Source organism: Lathamus discolor, chromosome 1, assembly GCF_037157495.1.
Source record: "Lathamus discolor isolate bLatDis1 chromosome 1, bLatDis1.hap1, whole genome shotgun sequence".
Classification (NCBI taxonomy): Eukaryota; Metazoa; Chordata; class Aves; order Psittaciformes; family Psittacidae; genus Lathamus; species Lathamus discolor.
The window spans coordinates 37,087,744-37,115,439 of NC_088884.1; the positions used below are offsets into that span (position 1 = coordinate 37,087,744).

The 27,696-nt window shown below is 44.0% G+C and overlaps 1 protein-coding gene across 3 annotated transcripts in view; it reads right to left on the reverse strand.

Annotated features, from left to right (window-relative positions):
- CAMK1D (calcium/calmodulin dependent protein kinase ID) overlaps positions 1-27,696 on the reverse strand; it is a 225,785-nt gene that overhangs the window by 24,813 nt on the left and 173,276 nt on the right. For all 3 annotated transcript variants that reach the window (XM_065667976.1, XM_065667967.1, XM_065667957.1), the window contains exons 4-7: positions 23,891-24,029; positions 20,519-20,645; positions 10,950-11,025; positions 638-750 (exon numbers count right to left, since the gene is read on the reverse strand). In XM_065667976.1, coding sequence (XP_065524048.1) covers positions 638-750; positions 10,950-11,025; positions 20,519-20,645; positions 23,891-24,029 — 455 coding nt within the window. The remainder of the gene's footprint in view (positions 1-637; positions 751-10,949; positions 11,026-20,518; positions 20,646-23,890; positions 24,030-27,696) is intronic.

Sequence of the window (27,696 nt, forward strand, 5' to 3'; positions counted from 1 at the left end):
GTCTAATCTAAACCTACCCTCTGTCAGTTTAAAGCCTTTGTCCTTGTCCTGTCCCTGTAGGCCCTTGTAAAGTGTCCCTGTCCAGATTTCTTGTTGGCTCCTTTAAGGTACTGGCTACCTGTCTTCTGCACTGGGCAAGCACATGGGCAACTATATGGACCCAACCACGCAGACAGCAATCCCAGTTTCTGAATGTGCTTACCTGCTTCATTTGGAAGCCATTAATTTCTTGGGTTCTTTGCTGTATACACTGCAACTTGCTTTGGACCTGCAGTGCAGTGTCAGTAACAGATCCAAACTAGTTTGCCACCTTATTATTAACGACACATAAACCACCTGTTTTTTATTTGGATACGATGGAGAAATTAAACTGCTTTGTCTTCTTGGCAGTCTTCTGCTATCTTCATCTTCTATTCCAGCTATGTTTAGCGTTTTGTGTGGGGCTGGACAAAATGGTACTTAATTTATTTTCCTGCAAAACTATTTCAGCTGAAAGAAATGTACATTCTCAACAGTTTTCAGTTAAAAGAAGCTCCCCAGATGGTGGATGGTGCATTCTCACACCCAGAGGAGGATATCTGCAACAGACATACATGCATGCAGGGTTGTTGCAATTAAATGAGCAGTAGCTTCTTACCAGACTCAGAGATGTCATCCCAATATGGAGAGTCAAACTCATACTCTGCCTTAAGGATCTGCTCAAAGAGTTTGGAGTCATTTTCGTCGTAGAAAGGGGGATACCCACAGAGCCTAATGGAGAACAAGAAAAGAGAGATGTGACCCTTGGACCTGTCTCTGCCAAGAAGGTGAGAAAGGGGGAGGAAGAAGAAGGAGAAACTCTTGTTTAAGACTTGTTCCAGTAAGTTTTCAAGCAGGCAAGCTCTACCATGACAGAGTTTTGTTCCGGGATGTGTAAACCCACTTCTGAAGATTGGCCCTATCCTGCACAAATTTGAATTCTGCATGGTAACCCGGTGCTGTTGATCCTACACTGACTCATGCAGATATCCTGGCCTGCCTCTACATGCTTTTGGGTGTTTAGCCAGAGGAGCCGCTGTATTACACAGCCAGGAGCCCTTCCGTCCTCTCCTATACAAGTGGTCAGAGGAGCTTTCATGAGTTACACCCACAGAGCACTGTGGCATCAGGCTGGCTTGGAGCACAACCCATGATCTCACATGACCCCATGACCACAGCTGTACAGGAAGGTTTGCTGGGCAACTGGGGAGCCACTGGACACCTGCATGGACTTCTTGGGGAGGAATAGCTGTTGAAAAGCAGGACAATGAGCCCCATTGAGCTGTCAGACAAAGGGCAGGATACATCTGCAGGTTTTGCTGGGCTCTGCATCCCCAGGCACAACAAGGATGATGTCTGGGAGTCACTCCACCTCTGCAGAAGAGCCTTCATGAGTTGCACATGGACCTGCTTCTGCTGCTGCAGAGGCACACGGAGAGCCTCTCCCTTTCTCACTTCCGCAATTGATTTTTCTATCCACATCTAATTGCCTATCTTGCCTGTGGCTAACACCAGTCTTGTCCTGGTTTTCAGCATTCATAGTCCGATTTCTCAGGACAAGCAGGCCACTGAATGTTTGCCAAGATTGAGCTAAAGCACTCAGGGTGCACTCAGACAGCAGGATAGTCACTGGGACAATACAGGGCTCCTCCAGTCATGGGAAAACCAGATCCAGCACTGCGTTAAGGAAACACAGCCATAAAACTCATGTGTTGGAGATCCCTCATGTCCAGCTGATGTTTCACACCCTCTCTGTACAGACATGCCAGCAAAGATACTCCTTCCTCAAACTTTAATACCAGTCTTGGTAAGTGCCAGATTTACCTCTGAGGCTCATCCAAGGTTCCAGCAAACCCATCTTGTTCACAGTTAACAGGCCTTTCTGCCTCTATTGTCTCATACAGAGATGATGCATTTTTCCTCTTATCTCTAGTCCATGGTGTAAATCATTCTTTCACATACTTCACTGATACTGAAATGATTTTCCCCTACAGTTTTCTTAAACCTGAATTAATCAACCTCAATAAAGCATTTCAGTGGAGAGAGCCAGCCATTATAAACAGACTGAAGATCTAGCTGAAAAACTACATGTAGCAACAACAGAGCAAGAGGGGAGAACTGTAAGAAATGAAATACTTAAGTTATTTATAACCCAAAGCCAGCCGGCTGCCCTGGAGGTTATTTGAACCAACTCAACACTTGAGGGTGAAAGGAGCAATGTTTTGTTAGCCCTGAAGAGCCAGTGTGCTTGATAAATAATTTAAATACTGAGATGTTGATCTGCATCTGGTCCATATTGACCTGGAAGAACTCTACTGAAATCTGCATCATTATAATGAAACTCTGTGATTCAAGTGAATCAGAAATCTCTCTTTTTCTTGCAAAGTAGATGAGCCAGTCCTCATTTGTGTCACACTGGATGACTGCCATGATCAAAAGAAAGTAAGATAACCTCATGCCAGACAATCATTTACTTTCAGAGCAGGGCTGCATGCCTACTTAATGGGCACAAGCTTGTGTATGGGGCTCAATGCAGCAACTCCTACATGAAGCCCCATGGTGGAAGTGGCATATAAGAAGGGCCATTAAAAATGGTTCATTTAAGCAAAAAGCCGCTATACGTCTGGATAATGAAGGAAAAACATCTAGGAACTTAATGGAGATACTGGATCCACAACCAGGATCCAGCTCTATAGGTAGCTATGAAGAAACTTGCTTCAATGTAATGCATATCAACCCTACAGTCCTGTGGGGGGATGCACAGACCGGTTTTCACCTTCCTTGTCTTGTCATAACCCTCAAGATTTTGGGTGCTTTACTGAGGGGTTTGGAAATGCTGGAGTTGACAGCACTGCAGCTGGATGGCCACTGGGGTAGAGATGCCAAGGCTGAACAAAAACAACTCCTCCAAAGGCACTGGTAGCCTGAGCCTCTTCCCTGGGGAACTCAAGGGGCTCTGTATGAGAAGCCTGACAGCCCTTCAGTAATTCCTTGCCTTCCTCAGCACTTTCCCTAAACAAACCCAAATTGCTCTGATAAAGCACTTTAAGGCGAGCAGACAGCGCTGTGCATGCCAAGGTACTGGCAGGCTGCTCCAGAGAGAGAAATAACTCTCTTAAAATGTGCACTGTACTAATTACCATGGCAAAGGTACAAGAGCACAAGTTAGGGCTGCTGTGATTTATACACACTTGTGGCAGCAAAAGGCAGGAGCAAACCGCTGAGCAGCACAGAGCTGCAGGGCTATAACCCTGCCGGAGGGGAGCAGAGAGACATGAGCCCCTGCAAAAGCCTCAGCCTCTCCAGATCCTTTCAGTCCTTTTCCTGCAGGCATCCAGCTCTTCCCCTGCACCTCTGTATGGCTTGGGTAGCTACACGTCTGGGGTATCTGAGTCTATTGCAGGCATGTTTGCTGGGAAGTCCGATACATGAAGCTAGTGTCATGCAGGAAGGTATCCATACTGCTGGGAGCTGGGCACAGGGCAGGAAACAGCCTCCTTGGGCACAACTTTTCCCTTGCTAGGGAGAGCTTGAGATGTGTTAGTTGCTATTACAGGTCATGGGCAGAGATATCCCTCCAAACCAGCCCCTGCCTGAGAGCACAGTGGTCCTGGCTTGGTCAGGATGGGGATGAACCTCCTGTGTACAGGGACCCAAGGATATTCCTCCAGGAGTCGAATCTCTGAGGACTTACACCAGAAAGCATGTGAGAAGGGAGCAACCTCCCTAGGACAGAGGAGGTGGCATGCAGAAGGGGAACACCAGGGCATCCTGGCACGATGAGCGGTTGGGAGCCAAAAAACAGGCATTTTTGCTGTCTTTTCCCTTAAAACCAGAGTTCAGGAAGAGACTGAACTTTTAATGTTACTTACTTTAAAGTTCTAAGGTTACTGGCTTTGCAATAAGGGATGGGAAAGCCCCAGTAAATTACCCTATCATGCAATTTATGGCTGGAGGAAATCTTGTTGGACTTCCAGCAACTGGGCCACATTCCAAAGTCCATAATAAGCTTTTATTTAATTCTTACAGAATCAAATCCCACCGACTTCATTTCCATCTGCTGGGACATTTCTGTGTGAAAAAAATGACCTCACTATCAGAGGTTCTGCTGCTTTTCTTCAGATATGCAGAAAGACAAAAATAACCCCTGTCTTCAATGTGAAAGAATCCTGCGTTGTCCTGGGGGAGCTTCGGCAGCTCTTGGTTGTCATCATTTTCTCGCAGTTCCTCCAAATAAAAGCTTTTTGCGATTATTTAGCAACCTTATCACATCAGCAACAGATTTTCCTTTAACCTCCTATTCCCAGTCCTGCCTTAAGAATGGGATTCAGATAAGAAAAACACAGGTGGATGTACAAAAGAAAGATATTGCCAGGAGTCATTTCTAGAAGCCATCAATGAGAGTGCAAGAGGAATACCAGAAACAGCTTCTCCTCATCAGGCAGAGAAAGAAACACGCTGCAAGCTCTCATTTTGGGGGTGATACTAGAGGCTAAATCACCCATTTCCATGGTCAGTGTACAGCCTGTAACACAAGGGGCACTGGGGCTAGTTTTACAAATAATTTTATAGTGATTAAAGAATTCAGTAAGTGCTCAAAAACCTAAGATGTGTGGTGTGGGAAGTCAGCCAAGTGCTATTTATAGGGATAAACACATGTATTCTTCTTATTTTAGAAACAGAGCCACATACTGGCTGACACTGGTGCCCTTATGAAGCTGTGGACAAGGACATATTAGCATGGGGAATATAAAACAAACTAAAAAGCAAGCAATGACGAGCAATCATTTGGGGTTGTCTTCGCAGCACCTGAGTTATCCTGAGCAATCCAACATGCCCATGTACATTTTACCACCACTAATTCTCCTTCCAGTACCAAACAAGTTAAGTTGTTCCTCACTTCCCTGCTTAGGCTTGTGTGTGATGCCAAGCAGGTGAGATGACTGATCAGCTTGTTCCAAAGTATGACTCCAGGATGATGGTGAAAACTTCTGCCATAATAGTCTTTGCACTGCCCCTGATTAATCCTTCCATAAGAACACCATTGATGATTCAGACACATCTACTTGAAAATCAAAAGCAACTCGGTTGCAAAGTGTGAAACTGTGATCCAAGATTTATCTCCAGATACTCGTGATTCATAAATAACAAAGCAGCAATTCTCTGGTCTTACCAGTGAGCAAAATCAGGGGAAAACTCAGGGGAAAATGTGTTCAGCCTAGTACAGAAGAGACAGGAAGTGCTGACAATGAATAACCAGTGGCTGAGGAAGAACATCCTGTCGAATGTTCCACATTATAGAATCACTGAATCACAGACTGGTTTGGGTTGGAAAGGACCTCAGCATCATCTGGTTCCAACGCCCCTGCCATAGGCAGGGACACCTCACACTAAACCATGTCACCCAAGGCTCTGTTCAACCTGGCCTTGAACACCGTCAGGGATGGAGCATTCACAACTTCCCTGGGCAACCCATTCCAGTGCCTCAGCACCCGCACAGTAAAGAATTTCCTCCTTATATCCAATCTAAACTTCCCCTGTTTAAGTTTTAACCCGTTACCCCTTGTCCTATCACTACAGTCCCTAATGAAGAGTCCCTCCCCAGCGTCCTTATAGGTCCCCTTCTGACACTGGAAGGCTGCTATGAGGTCTCCACGCAGCCTTCTCTTCTCCAGGCTGAACAGCCCCAACTTTTCCAGCCTATCTTCATACGGGAGGTGCTCCAATCCCCTGATCATCCTCGTGGCCCTCCTCTGGACTTGTTCCAGCAGTTCCATATCCTTTTTATGTTGAGGACACCAGAACTGCACACAATACTCCAGGTGAGGTCTCACAAGAGCAGAGCAGAGGGGCAGGATCACCTCCTTTGACCTGCTGGTCACGCTCCTTTTGATGCAGCCCAGGATACGGTTGGCTTTCTGGGCTGCGAGTGCACATTGCCAGCCCATGTTCATTTTCTCTTTGACCAACACCCCCAAGTCCTTCTCTGCAGGGCTGCTCTGAATCTCTTCTCTGCCCAATCTGTAGCTGTGCCTGGGATTGCTCCCACCCAGGTGTAGAACCTTGCACTTGTCATGGTTGAACTTCATAAGGTTGGCATCAGCCCACCTCACAAGTGTGTCAAGGTCCCTCTGGATGGCATCCCTTCCCTCCAGTGTATCAACCGAACCACACAGCTTGGTGTCATCGGCAAACTTGCTGAGGGCGCACTCAATCCCACTGTCCATGTCACTGACAAAGATGTTGAACAAGACCGGTCCCAGCACCGATCCCTGAGGGACACCACTCATTACTGGTCTCCAGCTGGACGTTGAGCCATTGACCACAACTCTTTGCGTGCTGCCATCCAACCAGTTCTTTATCCACCGAGTGGTCCATCCATCAAATTGATGTCTCTCCAATTCAGAGACAAGGATGTCGTGTGGGACAGTGTCGAACGCTTTGCACAAGTCCAAGTAGATGACATCAACTGCTCTACTGCTGTCCATCAGTTCCATAGCCCCATCACATTCCACCTTTGGAATATGATTTTCTATTTTTTGCAGAAATTATCAATCTTCTCTGTATCAGTTGTGCATGAGATCAGTATTTAAGCTCCCCCATCACGTGACCCAGACACATCCAAAATCCATCTGCTGGAAATCCAGTGAAGTTTCTTGCTCTTCTTATGCTTTATGTCTTTAAGCTGAACACGCTATCAGAACTACCTTGTGATAAGTAGTAAATCAAGCCCAACAGTGAGGCTGTTTCAAATTGAGAAATACTGCAACTGGAATAACAGGAAATCTCAGGTTGCTAAAATTAGTTTGTGTGAATAATAATTTCTCATGCAAAACAGGCTTTGATAAAAACTCCACTGGTGCAGCCTCTGCGCTCTGGCTGTCATTAACAAGCAGCATTAGAGACTGGCACTGAAACAAAGGTATTTTTTCCTAAGACATCCTTCACCTTGCACATCACAGAAACAAATATTTGTCTAGAAAGTCAGTACCACAGAAACAGTTTGTTCTTCCAGTGTCATAAACTGCAGGCTCTCATGTGAAACTGAGCTTGTGTCTGGAGGCACTGAAACCACCTGCAGTAATAATAGCTCAAAGCATCTTTAATTTATGCCTGGCTTCTGTGTTAGATTCCCTTGAGTTTTCATCATTTTAAATGACAACAGCTTGTCCAGAGTGGCTGTGACGATCGTTTGGAGAGGTGAGGAGGTGATGGAGGATGATGTGCTTGGATTGCCCCATGCATAAGTAAGTCTCTGATTGTTTTGGGCATGGGCAAGTAGCTCCAACTGTGCTGGCTGTGGAGCTAGAAATGATATCTCCAGATGGGTATGGTGTTATACTGGAATTAATAACTGCTGCTCAGGGCTGGATTAACCACCAACATTTGCACCTGGATGGCTATGCTGCTGATGCTTGTGGCACTCAGCACCATGACGCACTATGAGCATGCTGGCTCTCCTACCTCCAGTGTCCTGAGACAGCAAACCTAGATGTTAAACCTGCACCCATCACTGGTGGTATTAGACACCCCAGCAGGGCTACTTCCTTCTAGATTAAGGAAGGATCCCTCTTCCTCTCTATCTTTACTGTACCCTTGACTTCCACTTTCTTATGAGGCCATGTCTGCAGTTTCTATTCCTGGAAGCAAGGATGAGATCCAGTTCAAGATTAGAGCACATGGGACGTTGGCTGGGATTCTAAGCTCTCATTGCATCCAACAGAGATGGAATCAGTGGAGACTGGAAAGTGATGCAAATGTACCATAAAGCAGATGAAACCACGCTGTGAAGGCAGGGGTCTGAGCACAGAGCAGGATGTGATCCAGTAGCCTCAGCATGGGCATCTGGTGATAATCAACACAGTCCACAGTCTCCCACTTGGCCTCCATCTGCCACTCCAGAAGGAAGGTCTCTGCAATGGGTTACACTTGCCAAATCCATCTGTCTGTCCCAAACACCCCAGTGTGGCACTAAACATGTAATTCTTGGTAACTGAATGGCACTTGCTGGTGAAATGACTGCTTGCATTGACCCAGGCTGGGTTGAGGTGCCAACACATAGAGCCCAGCCACTGGAGAAGCTGCTGAATGCATAGGACCCCTGTTCCCAGCTGGCAGATATGGTATGGGGTTATGCAGGGCTGGACTGTCTTAGCCACAGCTTGAGAGCAGGTAGGACACTGTATGTGACTGAAACGGCACTAAGTACCTACATTAGGGTAACCAAAGTGAGCCGTAAGTGCCGCTAACTGTCAGAGGAACTGAAGGACATAGCTCACATGCAGAAATGTTTAGGGAGGTAGTCTGATCTCCAACACAATCCCACCCAAGGAGTAAAAGTCTGGCAAACACATTACCACACTCCTTGTACAGCAACACATTATTGCCATTCATTTTGAGTGTACGTAATACAAATCAAGTCCTTGTTACATGAAGCACAGAAACCTTGAAAACCTTTCCTTGTCTTGCAAACAGGAATTCCTAGGGACTCATTCTTATTAAATTGATTTAAGCCTTTGGGTTGGGAATTCCCTGTACAAATGGGGAATTTAGATTTGAGGAACTGAATTTAGAGTTGAGGAGTGGGCATACGCCTTGCTTGACAACCCCAGCACACGCTGATTTGGAAAACAGAGAAGGAAAAGACTGAGCTGAACCATGCAGTAAAATGAGATTGAAGCCTTCCACTGATCAAAGTTGTGTTCATAAACTGGGTGTGGAGGACACATTACTTAGCACTCTCTCACCCATATTCCTCAGCAAGACACATAAAAGCAACAAGTGAAATAACAAGAAGTCTGCCAGCAAAAAAGACCTTTCCGGCCTGAGCTGTGGTTGAATGGGACTGAAAGCTTGGAAGAAAGCAGGGCCAAGTTTATCTCCAGGCAACCAGGATGCAACAGTTCACAGCCCTCCTGTGGGCAGCCAGATGGATGCAGTTTTTCATGCGGATATTTGACAATAAATGGAACCTAGGCAGCAGCTGAGCCTGGAATTGAGGCAGTATATTGCTCTCTTCCACCTGCATCCTTCTTCCTCATGCTCTCCAAAGCTGGTACTCAGCAAAGTACTACAAAAGCAACACAAATGACTCTACCTGACTGTCCTGCCATGGCTTATAAGGACCAAAAAGTCAAAACCCCAACCTTTGGCCTTCCATGCTCAGGTCTGCTTGTGGGAAATGCTAAGTTTGGGTCAGCACACACCATCCTACGAAAGAGCACTCGGGAATGTTGTGTGAAGCAGCCTCCAAGGTATTCTGGCATTCCTGCTGTCTTCCTCCCAGCTGTAGCATGTCCCGCTGGGCTTTGCCATAAAGTCAGAATCAGCACTGTTGATTTTTGCTTTATTTAGCAAAAGCTTTTTGCATCCTGCTCTTCACGGCTGCTCCAAGATAAATCCATCCCCTTGCAAAGTTTCATACTCAAAGAGTCTTCAAATATTCATGTAGGTTGGAAAGCCACTCATAAAGCTGATGTTTTTAGGCAGGACTTGGTTTTAAATACATAAACATGCATGCAAATAAATGAAGCCTTCCTATACTATCTTAATATATATATAAAAGCTACTTTGGGTAGCATATAACTTATGATCAAGACTAAATGAAAGTGTAAAGAATAAACATTGCACAGAGTGGATAATAGAGCAATGAAGTTTGTCCTGGCAAAAATAGTTCTACTACACCATTAAAAAGCTATTCATGTTGACAAGCCACTAAATGTTTGCATAAGGAGAAATGGAACAAAGTGGGAATGCTTTAATGCTGTGCCTCATTGGAGCTGCTTTTTCCTCCAGTCTTGTGTAACTGTGACAGTTGTGTAAAAGGGAAAAACAGAAAAAAGGGAAAGCACTGGTAACGCTGGCATGAAAAGACATTTGTTTCTATGGCAAACAGCTACACAGCAGCTCTGTGCTCTCTTGCACAAAAGGAACAGGCTTCTTGTGCATTACGCAGTCACCCTGAGTTGGCCCATGGCAAAAGCCTGACCTCCTCTCAAAGACCCACATGAATAGGTCCTCCTTCAAAGTTTGCTAGGCTATGTAGTTGCAACCTATGCAACTGTTATTTGAATGACATGCATGGACTCACAGACTCAAGAGCATAGACTACTCCATCCAGACAGGCTCACAGTCAGCAAGTTCTGCATTTCCTTCTCAACCCAAATACTAGCAGTGATTTCATATGTTCTTGCACATATTTCACATATTCATGCACACAGAGCTGGATTCAGATCATGGTGCCCAGAAATGTTATGGGTACCCTTCTCTGAACAGCACTAATGACCCTTGGTACCAGGGTATCCCTGTTACCACAATGGCCAGGACACATCTCCAATCCTTCCAAGTTGTTGCTGGTGCAGGAGGTGGCTTCCCTGCTTTCATGGCTTAAGTACTGAAGGCTGCCCTTTTCATGGATACAAGTTTGGTCTGTGAAGGATTTCAAGACCCAACTGGATAAAGCCCTAGACAATGTGGTCTGACTTCAAGGACAGGACTTCCTGAGGTTCCCTTCAATCTAAATTACCCTATTAGCCCTTTCTGAAGAAGGGTGGCAGGTACTGCATGAGGACAGGAACTAAATCTCCATAAACATGAGTAGTGAGGTCTATCCACCACTTTGGAAAATGCACAGAAGTCCTGGTCCTGTAGGTTTCTCAAGCAACCAGTCCCCACTTCTGTAAGCAGCAAATAGCCCCATTAGAGGAGCAAGCCCATACTATTGCACATGGTTTAGTTCAGCTTTTGAAGAGTCCTGGCCATTTCCTACCACTTCTGTCCAAATTTCAGCCTTTGTGTAACTGGAAAGTGTCCAGGGTTCCTGTTATCCTGGGTCACAATTGCAGAGATTAACTTTTTTGGACCAGACTAAGAAGGGAACAATGTGGTGGAAGAGCATGTTACCTGTGATTGAAAACCCAACAGATACTCACAGGATGTACGCGATGACCCCAATGGACCAGCAGTCCACGGCTTTGCTGTAGGGTTTCTGGGCCAGCACTTCAGGAGCTGAAAACACAAAGCCAAACGAACACACGTTACAACACCAAGCATTGGAAAGTGGTCAAGAGTCAGGACCCTAAAACTTGAAGCTCCCTGAGTTGCCCTCCACATACAGCCCTTGGATTTGTAAATATCCCTATTTTTTTGAAGCTCATATCTCACAAGGATGACTCCTGAAGTGGAGCAAATTCCCCATTTTCTGACTAAGGACAGAAAGCCAACCCAATAAACTACATCTGCAGGAGAGCTGTCACCATACCTCCTAACGGCTGCCTTCCAAAGCCTGATGCATGTCAGACTCACGAGGGAGTAATTTGTCCTCTACCTCTGGGAACACAGACACCTCTCAAAGGAACTGAGCCTTCTGCCACTATAAATTTCAGCCACCATAGTCTGAATTCTGCTAGAAGTGAGAGCTTCGGCATTTATTGAAACTCTTTGTGGGTCTGCTTTCCTATCTTACACCAGTGAGAGTTAAAAAGATGCATGTTTTTGTTTGGGAGCCTGGAGTATTATGTTTTCCCTGCTGGGACCTTTCAGTGCAAATGCTTAAACCTAAACTTTAAACCCTTGTTAGCCTATAATCTTTTTCATGTAAAGAAGCTTTTGCTTTATTCAAAGCAAAATGTCCACAACAACGCAAGAAATCACTGACTGCGGCATCCCTAATGCAGACTTGCCACACTGGGCTTTAAAAAGCACAGTATTTCCTCTGAGTACACTGGATTTTAAATGGTACAAAGAAACCATGAAAGGGCAAGTCCCAGCAAAAATATTCCTTTGGGGTTACATCTTTCTCTGCTAGGAGTCTTGCCAACATCAAAGCAGTCAGGTACTTGAAGAACTGCAAAACAGAATTGTGAAGCACATAAATGTATTAAACTTGAGCCTCACATTTAGTTGCTACATATGCTTTGGTGCATTGGTAGGGACTCTTCAAAGAGGTATCTTCTTAAGCCAGACAAGTCAATAAAACTAAGGTCAAAACTGCCAGCAAGGGAGGGAACAGGAAAGCAATAATGAGAAACAGAAAGGACTTTCTGGTTCATGGGCATAAGAATTTATAAGAGACTGAAGGGAAGACAGTGCACAAGGCAAAGGAGGGCATCCAGGCTTTCCACATGATGGAATGGGAATGGGAATGACAGAAAGGGTGAAGTCACACTGGGCACACGTTGTAAAAAGGAAGAAAACACAGGGGAATGTTGGTAAAAATATAACTGGCAGACAGATTATGAAGACCTGAAGACTGGGATATGCCCAGTCTGCAACACAGGTTACATATGACCCCAGTCTTCAAATCATCAAGAAAACTGGGACCACTGCATCAGAAGTTAAATTATGGTTCTGTTCATATATTGTTAATCCTAAACCACTGTTGTAATGTGTGAATATACTTATCCACTACATGCCAAAGGAGATTTTTTCTACAGTACCTCGCATGAAAGTCTCCTTACCTGGCCCTCAGTAGCAGAAACCTGCACCCCAATTCCTAAGAAGCCCCTGACTCCTTCCAGAACATGGGCATGCTGCTGTAATGTGCCAAGATAAAGGTTAAACTATTCTTGCTACAATAGGGGACGGAACTGTGGAAATACAGAAGGCACCTACAGTTGCACCCAAAATGCTGGTGCCCAAATGTAACTCCTTTCCTAATGGCTGGGTCTGTGTGTCAGCTTGCTCCTAGTCAGTCTGGCGGGGCTGAATTTGAGGACAAACTTAGGATAGAAGAATAAAGAACTGAAGAGCCATCCTGTTTGGCCTGCTAGTGCCTCCCAGATAACCTGGCAAGCTCAGACAGTCTGCCAAATTTACATTTCTCCTGTATAAAACAGGTGTTGCTCAAGATGACCTTCCCAGACAGCTCTTGTGTCCCTTAATCTGACTCTTTCCTTCCCGATTCATCAAAATTTGCCTCCAAGTTTTCCTCTAAAAAGAATCCTTTTTTCAAAATGTGCATCAAATGGGGTTTGTGAGACTCTGTTTCCTTTTTGTTCCATCCCTTACGACTGAATTTTGTGACAAAATATGCAGACAAAGGGAGTGAAATTTCCCCCATCCTTAGGTGATCAGATGTCTTCGAACTCTCCACTCTTGCAAAGTTCCCAATACTTTATTCACATATCACTTCTACCTTTGACTGTCTGCTCTTGTTTGCACCATTTTCAAGACCGGTAAAGTTTATACATCTCCTATCTCCGAAGAAAATATGCAAATGGCTCCTGAGCACCTCAGATCCTAGTGAGCTCCCGACATTATACAGATAGGGCACATTAACATAACAGAAAACAAATCTGAGACAAGGGGGTGTGAACTATATAAAGATTCTCCTTCTTAAAGCATCAAAGCTGAGCTGGGGCATTTCTCTCAGTTTTAAAGGAGTGAAGAGCACTGGAACAGTTGCTGCTGTGGATGGTAGCTGTGAAGCAGGTAAGAACCCCACAGGATCAAGCCTGAAGCAAACATGAGGCTACTACATCCCCTTTGGTAAACTAACATGGAAAAAAGGCAGGAGGTTTAAATAATTGTTTTAAGGCCAAATGTCTGCTTTTGATTTTTGTTCCAAGGAGCAGACATGCAACAGGAACAGGAGAACATAGCTAAGCATCATCTGTCTCTGATATATGAAGACAGAAATATTTAATGAGCTGAAAAACAAGTCAAATGAGCTCTCAGAAATGCTGGTAGATCAGTGCCAAGAGTCAAAAGCAGAAGATGCAGTGAAAAAAATGCATGAGCTGATGACATTAAAGGATCAACACAGATGGCTGAGGAGGCAAAACATCAGTAAGGAGAAGGGGAAAGTCAAAGCTCCCATTTCTGGTGCTGGGGTGATGCCAGCTGAGCAAAGGCTTCCAATATTGCACCTTCTCAGCAAATGACTGTGGGCTCAAATACTACCCAATGGTCATCCACAGACAGGGAAGTCAATGCAGCAAACCTGGACCCTTCCTCCACATCTGGGAACTGTGTTTCAGGCCAAATCAGCACTGCTACTAGCAACATGTGGCAGGTAAAGTGTTGGGTAATAGTCCCAGGGCCTCACCCCACCTGCAGGTACATAAAGATGTGCTTCCCAGGCTAAATGATGTGGTGTTTCACAGTTAGATATTTTTTGGTTATTTCTATAATTTTTATATATATTATTATATAATTTTTACATATAATATCTTATTTTTATATACATTATCATCTTATTTTTATATTTAGTTATATTTTGCTTTTAATACAAGAAAAAAATAACAAAAGGCTTGTTTCAAATGGAGGGTTTAAGAAAAGGCACAGAACAGGGACCTTTGGAAACCTTTCAGAGCACTGTGCCAATACCCCCGGTGAGTACAGCTATGCTAATAAGCTCCCTAAAAATGCAGCTGATGGATGCCAAAACCAGCAATCCATGTTCCTGCAAAAAGCTCAGGTGGTGGGGATTGCTCTGATACTTTAAGCCTGCTGAACAAACTGTACAAGTCATGAGGGTGCCTGTTCTCATACCAGCCTTAGAGTTAGAAGTGATTCTCCTTCACTCTCAGGATGGTGCTGCTCCCAGCAGATTTTGTTGTCTCATAAGAACTCAGTCTAATGCTGTTTTGTGTGGTTTATATGGCTTCCCACAAGCTGCATGCCAGAAGGAACGATGCATTTGAACAAAGGGTGAAGGTTTTGATGATCCCCATAGGAGTTACGTATCAGCAGGCTGCCGTAAATGTAGGAGGAATATAAAGACCTAAATAGGGTTAAAATGGGCAGGCACATGGCTCAGTTGGCCACACAAATTGGCCTGGTGCAAGCCATAATTGGTGGTTCAGCTGGTAACTATTTTAATGGCAGTTTCCATCATGCAGGCACATCCTTTAAGGAAGAGGAAACATGAATGGGCTGCACATGTATGAGATGGCCAAGAAATCCAAGAGGGAAGGTGAGAAACAGACAGAGTTTGTAAGGGACAGCAAAGAGAGATAGTGCCAGCCTCATGGTTTAGGCCTCTAAGGTACCGCCTCAAGAAGATGAACAGAGAGGAACAACCATTGAGAAGATGGTTGGATGTATGAAGGCCAACTCAGCCCCTCTCCTGAAGCCAAAGATGGTACAAGGGCAGTGTGAGCTCCTCAGCCACAATACGAAGTGTCTTCCTCACAGTTGCAAACAGGCTAAGAAGCATATGAAGCAGCTTCACTGCCAGACCAGAGTCCCTCTTTCACTGACTCCTGGGATGAAAATTATTTCTTTCCCTTTTTTCACAAAGTCCTCCAGTGTTCATCCTGTTCTGGTTGGCCAAGACTTTGAAGTTTGGGTTTGTTCCTGAAGGACAGCAGAGTTTCAGTGCAGCCTGAAGTTGCTGGCTTCTTGTGCTGCTGTTGTCTCTATTTCACGTTGCTGAGTCAGATCCAGATAGGTTTCATGGACCATAACGCAGCTACAACCACATCAAGCAAACCCTCCTTCGGGATATGGCAATGGAGCTGAGCAATTCCACTGTCACGAGCTTGTGCTTGAGCAAACCCCGGTGACAGCAGTTCCCATGCTTTATTTTTTACTTTATTACTCATGTCACTGCCTAAACAACTCCTGGGGTTGCCTTTTGGTAATAAGGATATTTCAAAGGCTTATTAAATATTTTCAAATCATTGACTCAAAGTATATTGAGTAAGTCAAAAGTCAACACGGGAATCTAAATGCTTTGGGTCTTGCAAAGGGCTAAGAGAAACGCATGGCTCTGATATGTTCTGAAATTGCTACTGGAGCTCTGTCAGAGCTGACAGTTGTGAAATGACCTTTCATAAAAGCACTGCAGAAAAGCAGTGAGTGAGGCGGCTAGTAGGTCAAGAGAGGTTCTCCTCCCCCTCTACTCAGCCTTGGTGAGGCCGCATCTGGAATATTGCGTCCAGTTCTGGGCCCCTCTGTTCAAGAAGGACAGGGAATTGCTTGAAGGAGTCCAGCGCAGAGCCACAAAGATGATTAAGGGAGTGGAACATCTCCCTTATGAGGAGAGGCTGAGGGAGCTGGGTCTCTTTAGCTTGGAGAAGAGGAGACTGAGGGGTGACCTCATCAATGTTTACAAATATGTAAAGGGTAGGTGTCAGGATGATGGAGCTAGGCTTTTTTCAGTGATATCCAGTGATAGGACAAGGGGCAATGGGTGTAAACTGGAGCATAGGAAGTTCCACGTTAACATCAGGAAGAACTTCTTTACTGTAAGAGTGACAGAGCACTGGAACAGGTTGCCCAGGGGGGTTGTGGAGTCTCCTACACTGGAGATATTCAAGGCCCGCCTGGACAAGTTCCTGTGTGATGTACTGTAGGTTACCCTGCTCTTGCAGGGGGGTTGGACTAGATGATCTTTTGAGGTCCCTTCCAACCCTTGGGATTCTGTGATTCTGTGATTCTGTGAGGTGGAGTCTGTAGTGATAGGACAAGGGGTAATGGGTTAAAACTTAAAAAGGGGAAGTTTAGATTGGATATAAGGAGGAAGTTCTTTACTGTAAGAGTGGTGAGGCACTGGAATGGGTTGCCCAGGGAGGTTGTGAATGCTCCATCCCTGGCACTGTTCAAGGCCAGGTTGGACAGAGCCTTGCGTGGCATAGTTTAGTGTGAGGTGTCCCTGGCCATGGCAGGGGCGTTGGAACTGGATGCTCTTGAGGTCCTTTCCAACCCAAACCAGTCTGTGAGTCTATGATTCTGTGACAAACCACACAGCCAGGGTCCAGCCCAATTGCTCCACCAGTGAAATGCAAGAATATTTTACTAGAAGTTGGGTTAGGAGTCAGAGCAAGAATTTTAAATCTCAGTAGGACTAAGACACCAGCCAGCCAAAAACACATAGTTCAGCATTTCTGCCAAGGAGATCAGGCTGCCCAAGACAGGCTTTCTAATGTCTTTTCCTAAGTTTTCAATGCTCCTAAACGTCTTGCAAGTCTAAGTCCCATCTACAGAAGTAAGTGAAGGTTTTAAGAGACCAGCTCTCACAGAAAGTCAGTGAGACCTAATTCCCAGGCAGCAAAATCTCTTCTGAGGAATTTGCTGAGTGACTGGATTCACCTCCTGGTGAGTGCCCAACTTGACACACCTCAAGGATGAACTCACTTTCAGGCAGTTTTGAACACCTCCTTCAAGTTCTTATAAATGGTCTCAAGCTGAGTAGCCCAAATCTATAATGTTTAAACTGATAAATCATTCATGGCTTACACAGATCTTGCCCATAATCACACTCAGGGTTTTGAAAAACACCACTTCTCCAGTTTAAATGATGATGTGGGATCCACACAAGCCACTCTACACACCTAATTTGCAATTAAATGAGGCACAAAAGCTGCCTCATCTTAACCCAATTTAGGCGCTATCTAAAAGTTGGGTGTTTAGTCCCAGCTCACCACCTAGACTCCTTCCATAAGAAAGGGAGGGAGAGTTAAGAGTGGTAAGCAGATAAGAAAATGGAAGACCTTTTCAGTATAAGAAGCCGCATTATCAGACCCCTCTTCAGTGAGTAAACATTTAGACTGGCATCTTAACAAAAGTGGCTCAACTAATTGTGTTAAATTATCCTAACCATCGCCATGGGACCAAAATCTCTGACAAAACTCCTGAAGGAATAAGATCCCTGAACTTTTGACAGTAATTTAATCTGTGAGGCAGAGCTTTAAAAGCTAATGTGCTAATGAAGTACTGGTGATTCACATTATAAATATACTCTAATTTCATAAGTAATAATTTTGTCTTCAGAAAGTGATATTTATTGAGAAGTTTAATTATAATTTCACTCTCCCTTACTCAGTGAATTTCTGAACCACATAAACAGGAATTTAGTGACTCGTGTACCACTATTCTTTGGAGGTGAAACCAGGAAAAGTTGAGTTAAAATCTGAAATACAGAGTTGAAAGTACATCCTATTTAGGGAAATCAGATAGAAATGACAGGAGGGTTTACACACATGGAAATACTTGGTCAGCAGACATGAGTTAAGAGCAGGTCTGCTACCAAGTCAGAAGCTCGTCCAGCACTTTGTATAGTTGGATCTGACTGGATCCATTTCTGGAGATGAAGTATAAATAGTAGCAGATACTAATGACTTCTTAACAGAGCCCTGGGTGCCTTTGACATGTGATATGTGCCTACATTTTTCCAAGTCATGGAATCATAGAATAGTTAGGGTTGGAGAGGACCTTAAGTCATTTAAAAGCAAAGTGGTTAAACTGACAAAAATAAATAATTCCTCATGAAATATTAGAAAATGGGTATTCTACATATCTGTAAAGAAAAGCATCAGGAAATGCATTGTAAGTGATGAATCCCTGTGTGATACTTCCACCCTACGTAAAATGGCTTGGAAAAAGCCTACACAAAGGTGGCAGACAGGACACTGCATGGGCCAGCACTGTGGCATGTGCCCTGATCCAGATGAGGACACATATTCACGTTTTGCCATTAGGAGGAAGGACTCTTACATTTATTTGGGGCATTAGGCAGGTGTTGCAAATCGCAGTGATGCTGGAAGGCAGGAAAGCTTTCAGCCATGGACAAACTGCAGACCACGTATGCAGAAGCCGTGTCACCAGGAACCACATTTGTGGGCATCACCACAGTGACCAGCAACAAAATTTTTCTGTGCTTGGAAAATGTTGTCTGGGCAACCAATTATATATATTAAAAATAAAAAATAAAGGAGGAGCTGTCTCCTGCTCAAAAAAGAAACCGAACAAATAGTTAAAGAGGTTTTCTTTGTGAGAGAGGGGAAAAAGTCCTGTCAGCACTTCAGAAATAAGCGTCCGTGACCTCTTGAACCACGGTGAATAAAATCCTGTGTTCAGTAAGGTAACAACAGGCCTGGAGCACTTGTGTAGCTATCAGCGACCAGACCATGAGTAACGGGAGCTCTCAAACCTCTCTCAAAGCGCTACAATTTGTGTCACATGCTCCGAGAGCTTCCTCTCCAAAATAGCTAGTTTTCTTAAGTAAATGGCTATGCAGAGAGGCCATGAGATCACCCAGTGCCCAAGCAGAGTCATTTTCATCAGCAGATATCATCTGAGCTTCCCTGTATCTGCAGACTTATTCTAGTCAGTGCCCATTTCAGAACAAAATCAAATGTGTTAATCAAAGACAGAAGAGCTGAGAGCTAAAATTATGAAAACTGCTGCCTCAGCTCAATCCCTTCTAGTGCTTTGGAAGAAGATTTCCAGTCTGGTGTGATTATACATGACAGCTATTCAGGCTCTACAGAGTGCATCCTGACTCACATGTCTTAAAATAAAATGATGAGCTGATGGCTTCATAAAATGGGAAACCAGAGAAAACTGTTCCTTTGCCTGATGTTATAGAGTGTGTCTGTGCTATACAGTGTGTCTGTGCAGTGTGAAGATAATGCCCAGAAAAAGGTATTCCTGAGACAGATTTGGATCACTGTTTTGTTAACTACATAATCTTTTTGAGTTCTCATACCATAGTATCATGAGAGCTGTGAGAACAGGTGAGGTGGCAGCTGAAAAGCAAAAGGAGGCTCTGACTGCTGGAAAACATAAAGTTTTTCCTGCTAGAAAGGTATGAGACAGATCTACCCCTGGGGAAGCCACTGTAATTTTAGTTTCATAGATTTCATGGATACCCCAGAGATTCATTTTACAGTCTCAGCTGACTAGCTCAGTATCGTAGGAGACACCGGCTTTCCAGACGTCTTGTGCACAAAATGAGTCTTTTAAATAGTGTTTGCTCAAACAGACCCTTCCCACATTCATTTACTTCAGCTTTTTAAAAGGATGCTGGTAAACACACTGCTAATCGGAAGCCTGGTACAATCACTGCTGAACGGACAAAAGAGCAAAGAATAAATGACAGGAAATAAAACATGTCTGAATAAACTGAAAGAGAGTAGATTTGGATTAGATATTAGGAAGAAGCTCTTCCCTGTAAGGTTGGTGAGACACTAGCACAGGTTGCCCAGAGAAGCTGTGGCTGCCCCATCCCTGGCAGTGTTCAAGGCCAAGTTGGATGGGGTTTGGAGCAACCTGCTCTAGTGGAAGGTGTCCTGCCCGTGGCAGGGGGTTGGAACTGGATGATCCAAAACATTTTACGATTCTATGAAATTTAGCTCTTACATTTTAATGCCTTCTATCACGGGAATCTGAATATGCTATCCTTTATGCTTAAAATAATACGTTACATTAGGTAAAGCTTTTTGGTCTTAAATGTGCTTACAGAATCAATACATTTGAGGCTATACTTCATGTGTCCTAATTTAGTTACAGGGCGTGTCTTTGAGAAGACTCATTCTGCAATGGATAAAAATCATGGAAGTCAACCCTAGAAACCCAGAGCAGGATTGCAGGATTCTCCCCAAGGAGGAAAGCACACAAGACAGAAGACCAGCAACTTTTGGTATCTAATGAACACCTGCAAAACCTCGTTTGCATTATGTAGCAGCATTAGAAAACAAGCATTATTTCTTTTCACTCTGCGTCTGCGCTGCAGCTGGGGGGAGTGGACAGACAATATAACCAAACCCCTTACCAACATAGCCAGGAGTCCCACAGGCTGTGGACATCACATCTCCTTTACCCTCCATCTTTGACAATCCGAAGTCACTGATCATGATTTTTGACTCTTCATCCTGGCTATAGTAAAGCAGGTTCTCGGGCTAGAAAGGAGAACAAACAAAATGGGCTTTGCATATGAAAGTTCAGTAATAATATCTGTTGGCTTATGTGTTGCATTTAATAGAATCCTTAGTTACATCATACACTAATAAAAATTGGTTCCCCTAAATCCTAAAAACCTGCTCTTATATGGAGATTCTCTCCAGACTTTTGTATGGCAATTAATGGAAGAAGCTGATTCCTTGGGCTTTGAGTAACTTTCTTGGGATAACAAACTTCTCCTCTGGCACCTCAAGTAAGAACTAAGTCTTGTGCATTGCTTGTGAGATGTCTGACAAATCATCATTTCATAATGATAAAAAGAAGGATTCATTTGAAGGAGGTAAATACGGTAAATCCAGGTAGTGTAATGAAATTGGTTTATACAGCATTTAAGTAAAGGAAAATAGTAGCTATTAAAGAATTCCTCTACCTTCTCCACTGAAAATAAACTGCTATGAGAGAGGAAATGCCTTTACAGTTAACAGACTTGCAGCAAAGATGTTTTAACTAGAGCCAATTAGGAAAAAATCCTACAGCACTAAGTACAGCAACTTGTTTATGCTGAGAGAAAACAAGAATCATGCCACAAACCCCTGCGACTTTATAGCAGTGTCAGGCAGGTTGGAGAGCTCAACCAGCCTCCATTTGCTACGCCATAGTCTTCCATCTGTAATACCACTGCTACACTGCAAAGCTCTAGCTAGGTGTTGTGAGAGAACACTTCTTCCCCTGCTTAATATCCAGGCTCACAAAAAGGTCCAGCATCTGTGGCACTCTGACAGCCTGCTGGTAATGGGGTGCCACCGCACCACCCAGACCTTGGGGTCTTCATCTATAGAAGTGATGGATACCCAATGTTTCAACATAACCCTGGTGTAGAGTTTTGCCCAGAAGATGGTAAAAATGCACATTGCCATGCAACACATTTTGTCTATCATCCTGCTGTGTGCTCCAGCTGCAGCCACACAGCATCATCAAACTCCTTGGGACACATCCAAGCCTGGATTCATAAGGAGGAATAATTGCAGTGCAACAGCACCAGCATCTGTCTTCCCTCCTCCATCGCCACAACCTCCTGCTCTGGGGAAAGGGGAGACAAAGAAGTGCCAGGGTTGACGCTGCCCCTGTTCTACTCTGAGGTTCCCATTCAGCTTCAAGTGGAGGCTAAAGCACTCTCTGCCTCCCCAGCCCCCGTATGAACCCACGCAGTGATGGTTTTATCCATGGGACACAATGGCCATGAGAGGATCGACAAACTGCACCCACAGCTGTGAGCCAGCTGGGACTGAGGCTAACAGGGAAACAATTCTGTTCATAAAAATAATTATGAAGTTGTGCCATTTATGTTTCTTTCCCATGACAGCTCCTGAGTTCAGTGCTTTAACTGGCTGTTACAACGCTGACACTGTTTTCAGGCACTGCACGAATCAGTTTCATGCCACGGTCTGCCCTTGGTTTAAGCTACTCCTGACCTTTACTAGTGCACTTCTGACCTGCTAAGGGGTTGGCAGAGCTGATATTAAGGGAAAGACAATTCTTTCCTAACAATTTTTGCTAACTCACCTCAAGTTCCCACTTATTCCTATATATTCCTATATACATATTCCACTATATTCCTACATATATATATTCTATATAGCAAGGCTAAGAAACCTATCCATTAAAAACCTAAACTTGTTTTAAAACTGGTTTAAAACCCTCTGGTCCCTCAAGCTAGTTAATTCAAAAAAGCATTGATGCAGTGGCTCGGTACCAAGAGGAGTTGCTTGAACCTTTCAGTCGTTTTGTACATTTTGGACTTTCCTGGACCTTATGTGCTTCCACCTCTTGTTATCTGATGCTGTGTTACTTAGATTAGAGACTTGGAGCCCAGATCTGCTCTTCCAAGCTACAGCAAGTACTATTTTGGTATCTGAATAACACATAATTACAATAAATAATTGTTATGGATGTTTCATGGGTTGTATTTTTATAGAATGGATTCTTTCCCAGAAACTCATTTTAAGGATCACGATTTGAAACTTATGCTTATCTTGGTATTTTATCCATATTTTTGCCATCATGGTATGCTTGTGCTAACAAAAATTCTCTGCAGGTGTTCCTCATAAACCATATTTTATGAGCCATTTTAAGAACTGATACGGTACTGACAAAGACTTGCAAACAAAAGAGAGAGAACAAAAGCAAGTCTTTGCCCCAAAATACCCCTGGAGAAGGTTGGTTTGATCTAAATTCACCATGTCCTTACATAAATTCCGAAAGTAATTTGTGGATGAGTCCACTTCCCAATTACCACACCTCATATTTTATTATAGGAACTTATTAATAAGATTAATGTTTTAAAGTGGGAGCTACAGCATCCCTTTAAATTACAAAACCAGGAATGCTATTAAGAGCTTGTACTACAGAACATCTGAAGGCCACAGCATCAGCATCCAAGGAAATTCTTGTCTGGAGCATCCCTCCAAAACACAACCAAAGGTATTTTATTCACTGAATTCTTCATTTCTAGTAGTAAGCTTTGGTGGAATTAACTAGCTCAGGAACTGAACCCAGAGTTTTCTTCTAACATTTGCATCTTTTTCTAATGTTTTCTGCTAATTAATCATTTAAGATACTAAAGATGGGGAGGCTTAGCTGGGTGTTATGAAATCCAAGCCTTTCTGCTTATCTTAATGGCAGTTTAAGAAGGAAAGAATACAGAAATAATGTTTTGGTTTGGGTTGGGTATTTTTTATATAATAACATGGTACGGCTGAAAGGAAAATTATCTAAAAATCACATTGGCACCCAATGATCCTTAGAAGAACCCTTGCTGTTAATAGTGTCTTCAAAAACACTGGTCCAAATAGCACAATAGGAAATCATTCAACTTTCCCACACTGTTTATTGTTACTAATTATTATTAAGTAAAAGTAAATATAGCCCAGCAGATCTGCAAGATACTTTACAGCAGTAAACACTTACATCCCAGCTGAGTTTGCTGCCTTAATGGAACATTTCAAGTCTTAATGAATGACTTTTTCCCCATACCCATCTGTGCAGAACTCCCATTGTAACAGCATTAATTGCAAAGGCTTCATTAAAACCAATTACATGGGGAGGCTTCAGAGCATCCCTCTTACTGCAAAACCTTCCTGAAACAGCTAGTCCCGGGGGGGGCTGGACTTAATATCTTAGACTCATATAATTATACAACCTTCATTAACATTTCTCAGAGGACTGAGTCATGCTGTGGTCTTACCTTGAGGTCCCTGTGCACAATGCCCATTCGGTGCAGGTAGTAGACAGCATCCAGGACCTGCCGGATCAGGGTGCTGGCATCCTTCTCGGTGTAGAACCCTTTCTCAACAATGCGGTCAAAAAGCTCTCCCCCAGACACTCTGGAAAACATGATGGGATGCAGAAGTGTGAGGATATGGTTTGCCATATGCTTTTTACCTCTGGAGCTCCGAGTGCTCCCCACTGTCCCAACAAGCATTTGGGTTTTGTTTTCTCATAGTCCAAGGACTGGTCATGCTATAATGGAAAATAAAATCCATTGAACACCAGAGAGTGGGCAAAGACTCACTAGCACTTGCAGAGGGAAATCACAACTCTACCCCAGCAAGAGCCAGTGGAGCACACACTGGTTCCTATACTGTATAGGTGAATTTAGTCTGCCCTTCCCACTGGTGCTGGCCCATGGAGGTTGTAAGGCTCCCTACTAGTATGATTGTTGTGGTTCACTTTTCACTTCACTGATTAAGGCTTGGGAAGGCTACCAGAGGAAAGCCAGGCTGAACGGGGCTTTGAGCAACCTGGTCTAGTTGAAGATGTCCCTGCTCATTGCAGGAGGCTTTGAACTAGATGAGCTTTAAAGTCCCTTCCAATCCAAGCCATTCTATGATTCTCCTTTCCCTCTTTTCACTGGTGAGTGAAATGCATACGGTAGTTGCTGCCAATACCTATAGAGCATTAGTTTATTAAAGGATTCTGCTTCTCTGGCAATTTTAAATGCTTTCAGAGGTGCCCTTCCTTTACTCTTACATCTATGTTCATTTATCAGCAGCCACAAACTCTTTAGGCAGAGCACAGCCTCTGCCTGGCACTGGTAACAGTTATTGAAGAGGGAGCACAGATTATCAGTGCAATTAATCATCAGATGACACAAATGGGGAAAGGATTCCACAACTCAAAAGAGGAAAGAAAATAAAACCTTGACATCCCACTATTTAATGTCGGCTATATTACACTTTTCCTCAGCCTTGCTAGAAATAACACATTCTAAACCCAATCTTAAATAAAGAATGGACACATTAAAACTCCCTGGAGGAGTTTCTGGGGAAACAAAAGAGGAAAGAAATGTCTGAGTAATTGAAATAATAAAACTGTCAGCAAAAACCTGTCCTACCAGGGTAAATAAAAGATTTCCATTTTAACAAGCAAAACCTATTAAAAAATGAAATGCATGTGATAGGCTTTTTTTCAGCAAGTTGCACCACTTAGCATATCATAAATAGCACAGTAAAGCTTTCTTTAAAAACAAACCTCATAAAGGGAAAATAATAAATGATTACAGTCATTAAATACACATGAACTGGGACCTTGCAATTATATGAACACTGGGTAATTCAGCCACTCCAAGAAATAATCTGCTTGAATAATGCCATGAAGTCACTTCCTAGGGAAGTTTGGAGCCTGAATGGGGGAGAAGGCTACAGCTGAAAATGAACACATTCAACTTTGAAAATTAAAAGCAACCTTGCAAGAAGAAATCATAAACCAGATAATCCTCCCATTAAGTGCTAGGCAAACAAGCCAAACAACTTGCTGAAATACTGGCCTTAAACTGAAGCTCTGCAGTAAAGGCGAAGTTCACCCAAGGTCTGAATTCCACTCACGAGACCCCTGGCTGTACCAGCAGCCCTGGGGACTGCTGCTGGCAGAGAGAGGATGGAGCAGAAGCAGTGGGATGATAGTGGAGCAAGAGAAAGCCCCTGGTACCATACTGAACTAGTGAGCCCATGACTTATGGCACAGTGGGGAAGGAGGCATGGCAGGTAGAGACTGCAGTGATAGAAGTGCCATCACACAATAACCTGCCGTGAGATGAACACTGCACAGAAAAACTTGAATTAGAACCCTTTCTTCACTAGCTTCTCACAACAGGAGTTACATTTCTCACAGATATGCGTATACACAGGGTATTGCTTCAAGCACATCTCAGCCCTACACCCTTTACCCAACCCATTGCGTGCCTTGCCAAGGGCAGAAGCAACAGACACAACTCTCCCTCGCCATTCACTGAAGGCAGACACAGTTTTATTGAATCTGGCTCCTATTAGCTGACTGTCTTTATAGTTCCCCTGCAGCCCTTTTGTTTCCCATGGATTGATTGCACTGAAAATGGAGCCCACGCAGTCATTAATATGACTGAATGCAGCACATTTCCCCATGAAAATGCAGTGCGTGCTGGTTTGCATTTCATACAGTTACTTTTGTTATAGTCAAGAGACGCACTGCTTTAGTACATACTGATTTACATCACGTTGCTTTCCTGCACAAGGACTCCTTCAATGTTTGCAGTGTACACTTTCACAAATTGCTTTTCATTAAAATGACAGAATTTCCCCCCATGCCCGCTCACAACCCCCTTAAGCCTCATTCTTAAATTGAAAGCTTTTCGTAGTCAAATTGAGTCCAGTGAATCTACTGTACCCAGGCTCAATCTGTTTATAATTTTATTTCAACACACGGAAAATATTTGCAACCTCTCAAATGATGCATTGAAAATCAGAGCTTAATCCAAGGACTGGGGAGGAACTGGCGGTCAGTTTGTAGCCACTTGCTGTTGTCAGATTGACAACAGAATTCCAGGTACATGCAAAGAGACATGGGTCCTGTGCTCATATTTATTTGTGTTGTGACTTTGTGTTGTGGTACATGGGATTTGCACTGCATGTTTGCGCTCACCTATAAAGTCTTCCTGCTCTGGGCAAGAGTCATAGCTGCGGCTCACCTCCCAGGGATTCTCTGCAACTCAGCACCCAAGGCCATGGCTACTTTCCATATGGAGCTTATGTCCATATGGCTTTTCTACTCCAAAAGAGGGTTAACTCAACCGTAATGTCATTGGGAATGCTGCTCCCTCTATGGTGCCCAATGACTGACGTAAATCAGTGCTGTTCCAGGAGCAAACCGGTGAGGGCAGCCGTGGGAGAACATTTGAGCTCTAAACCCATGGTGGAGATGTGGCCTGTTTTGTCTAAAGCTGGTCTTGAGCCCAGCCCCCTCTACCCTGCTGAGACAGGACTTGGCATCCTGCTCTGAGCAGTGCTGGGCACTCACAAAGCAATTTGTTTGTTCCAGTCTTTATTATTCTGTAATTATTATTATTTTTTTTCAATGGCAGCACCAGCTTTGCCCTCTCTATGGCAATTCTGAGCAGTGCACAGAAGGCAGAGTTGAAACTTCAGTCAGTAAGAGCAGAACTGGGTCTTTGTCTTAAAGAAATTTAAGACAGCATTTTCTGACCATTAAGAGAGGGTAGGAGGAATTTCTCATTAGTGGAAGAGGACTGCTCCTGTCTTGCAGCTGGCACTGGCTCACAGAGCTGGACACACTGCCCCGAACAACAGCACAAGGAACCTTTTTCCCCACTGATTTTAGCTTTGGGTCCCGGCAAAGGGAAAGTCAAAGGAGGAGTAGCCAAGTGCAGTTACATGAAAAGCATTTAGCCCTGGGAACAGCTCAAGTGTCATGCCACGATCCTGAGTTGTACTTGCCCTGCCTAGGGACTCAGAGCTGGGTAAAAATAAGCTTGTTGCTGCATATTCTGTATGGTCGCCTGATGGGATCCCCTGCAAAGTGTGTGTCTCCATCCAGTGGTCACTGCTTGGCCACCAAACAGTGGCTATCCCCTAGTGCACCAGGCAGCATGCAGAAAGCCCAACAGTTGGAGAAGGAGCTGAGCTGGCTCTGACAGGATAAAAGGACCCTCAAAGAGCTCACAATCCTCACTGTAGGTGAAGGAGAAGGCACTCTTATCAGTGTCATAATATTATTCAG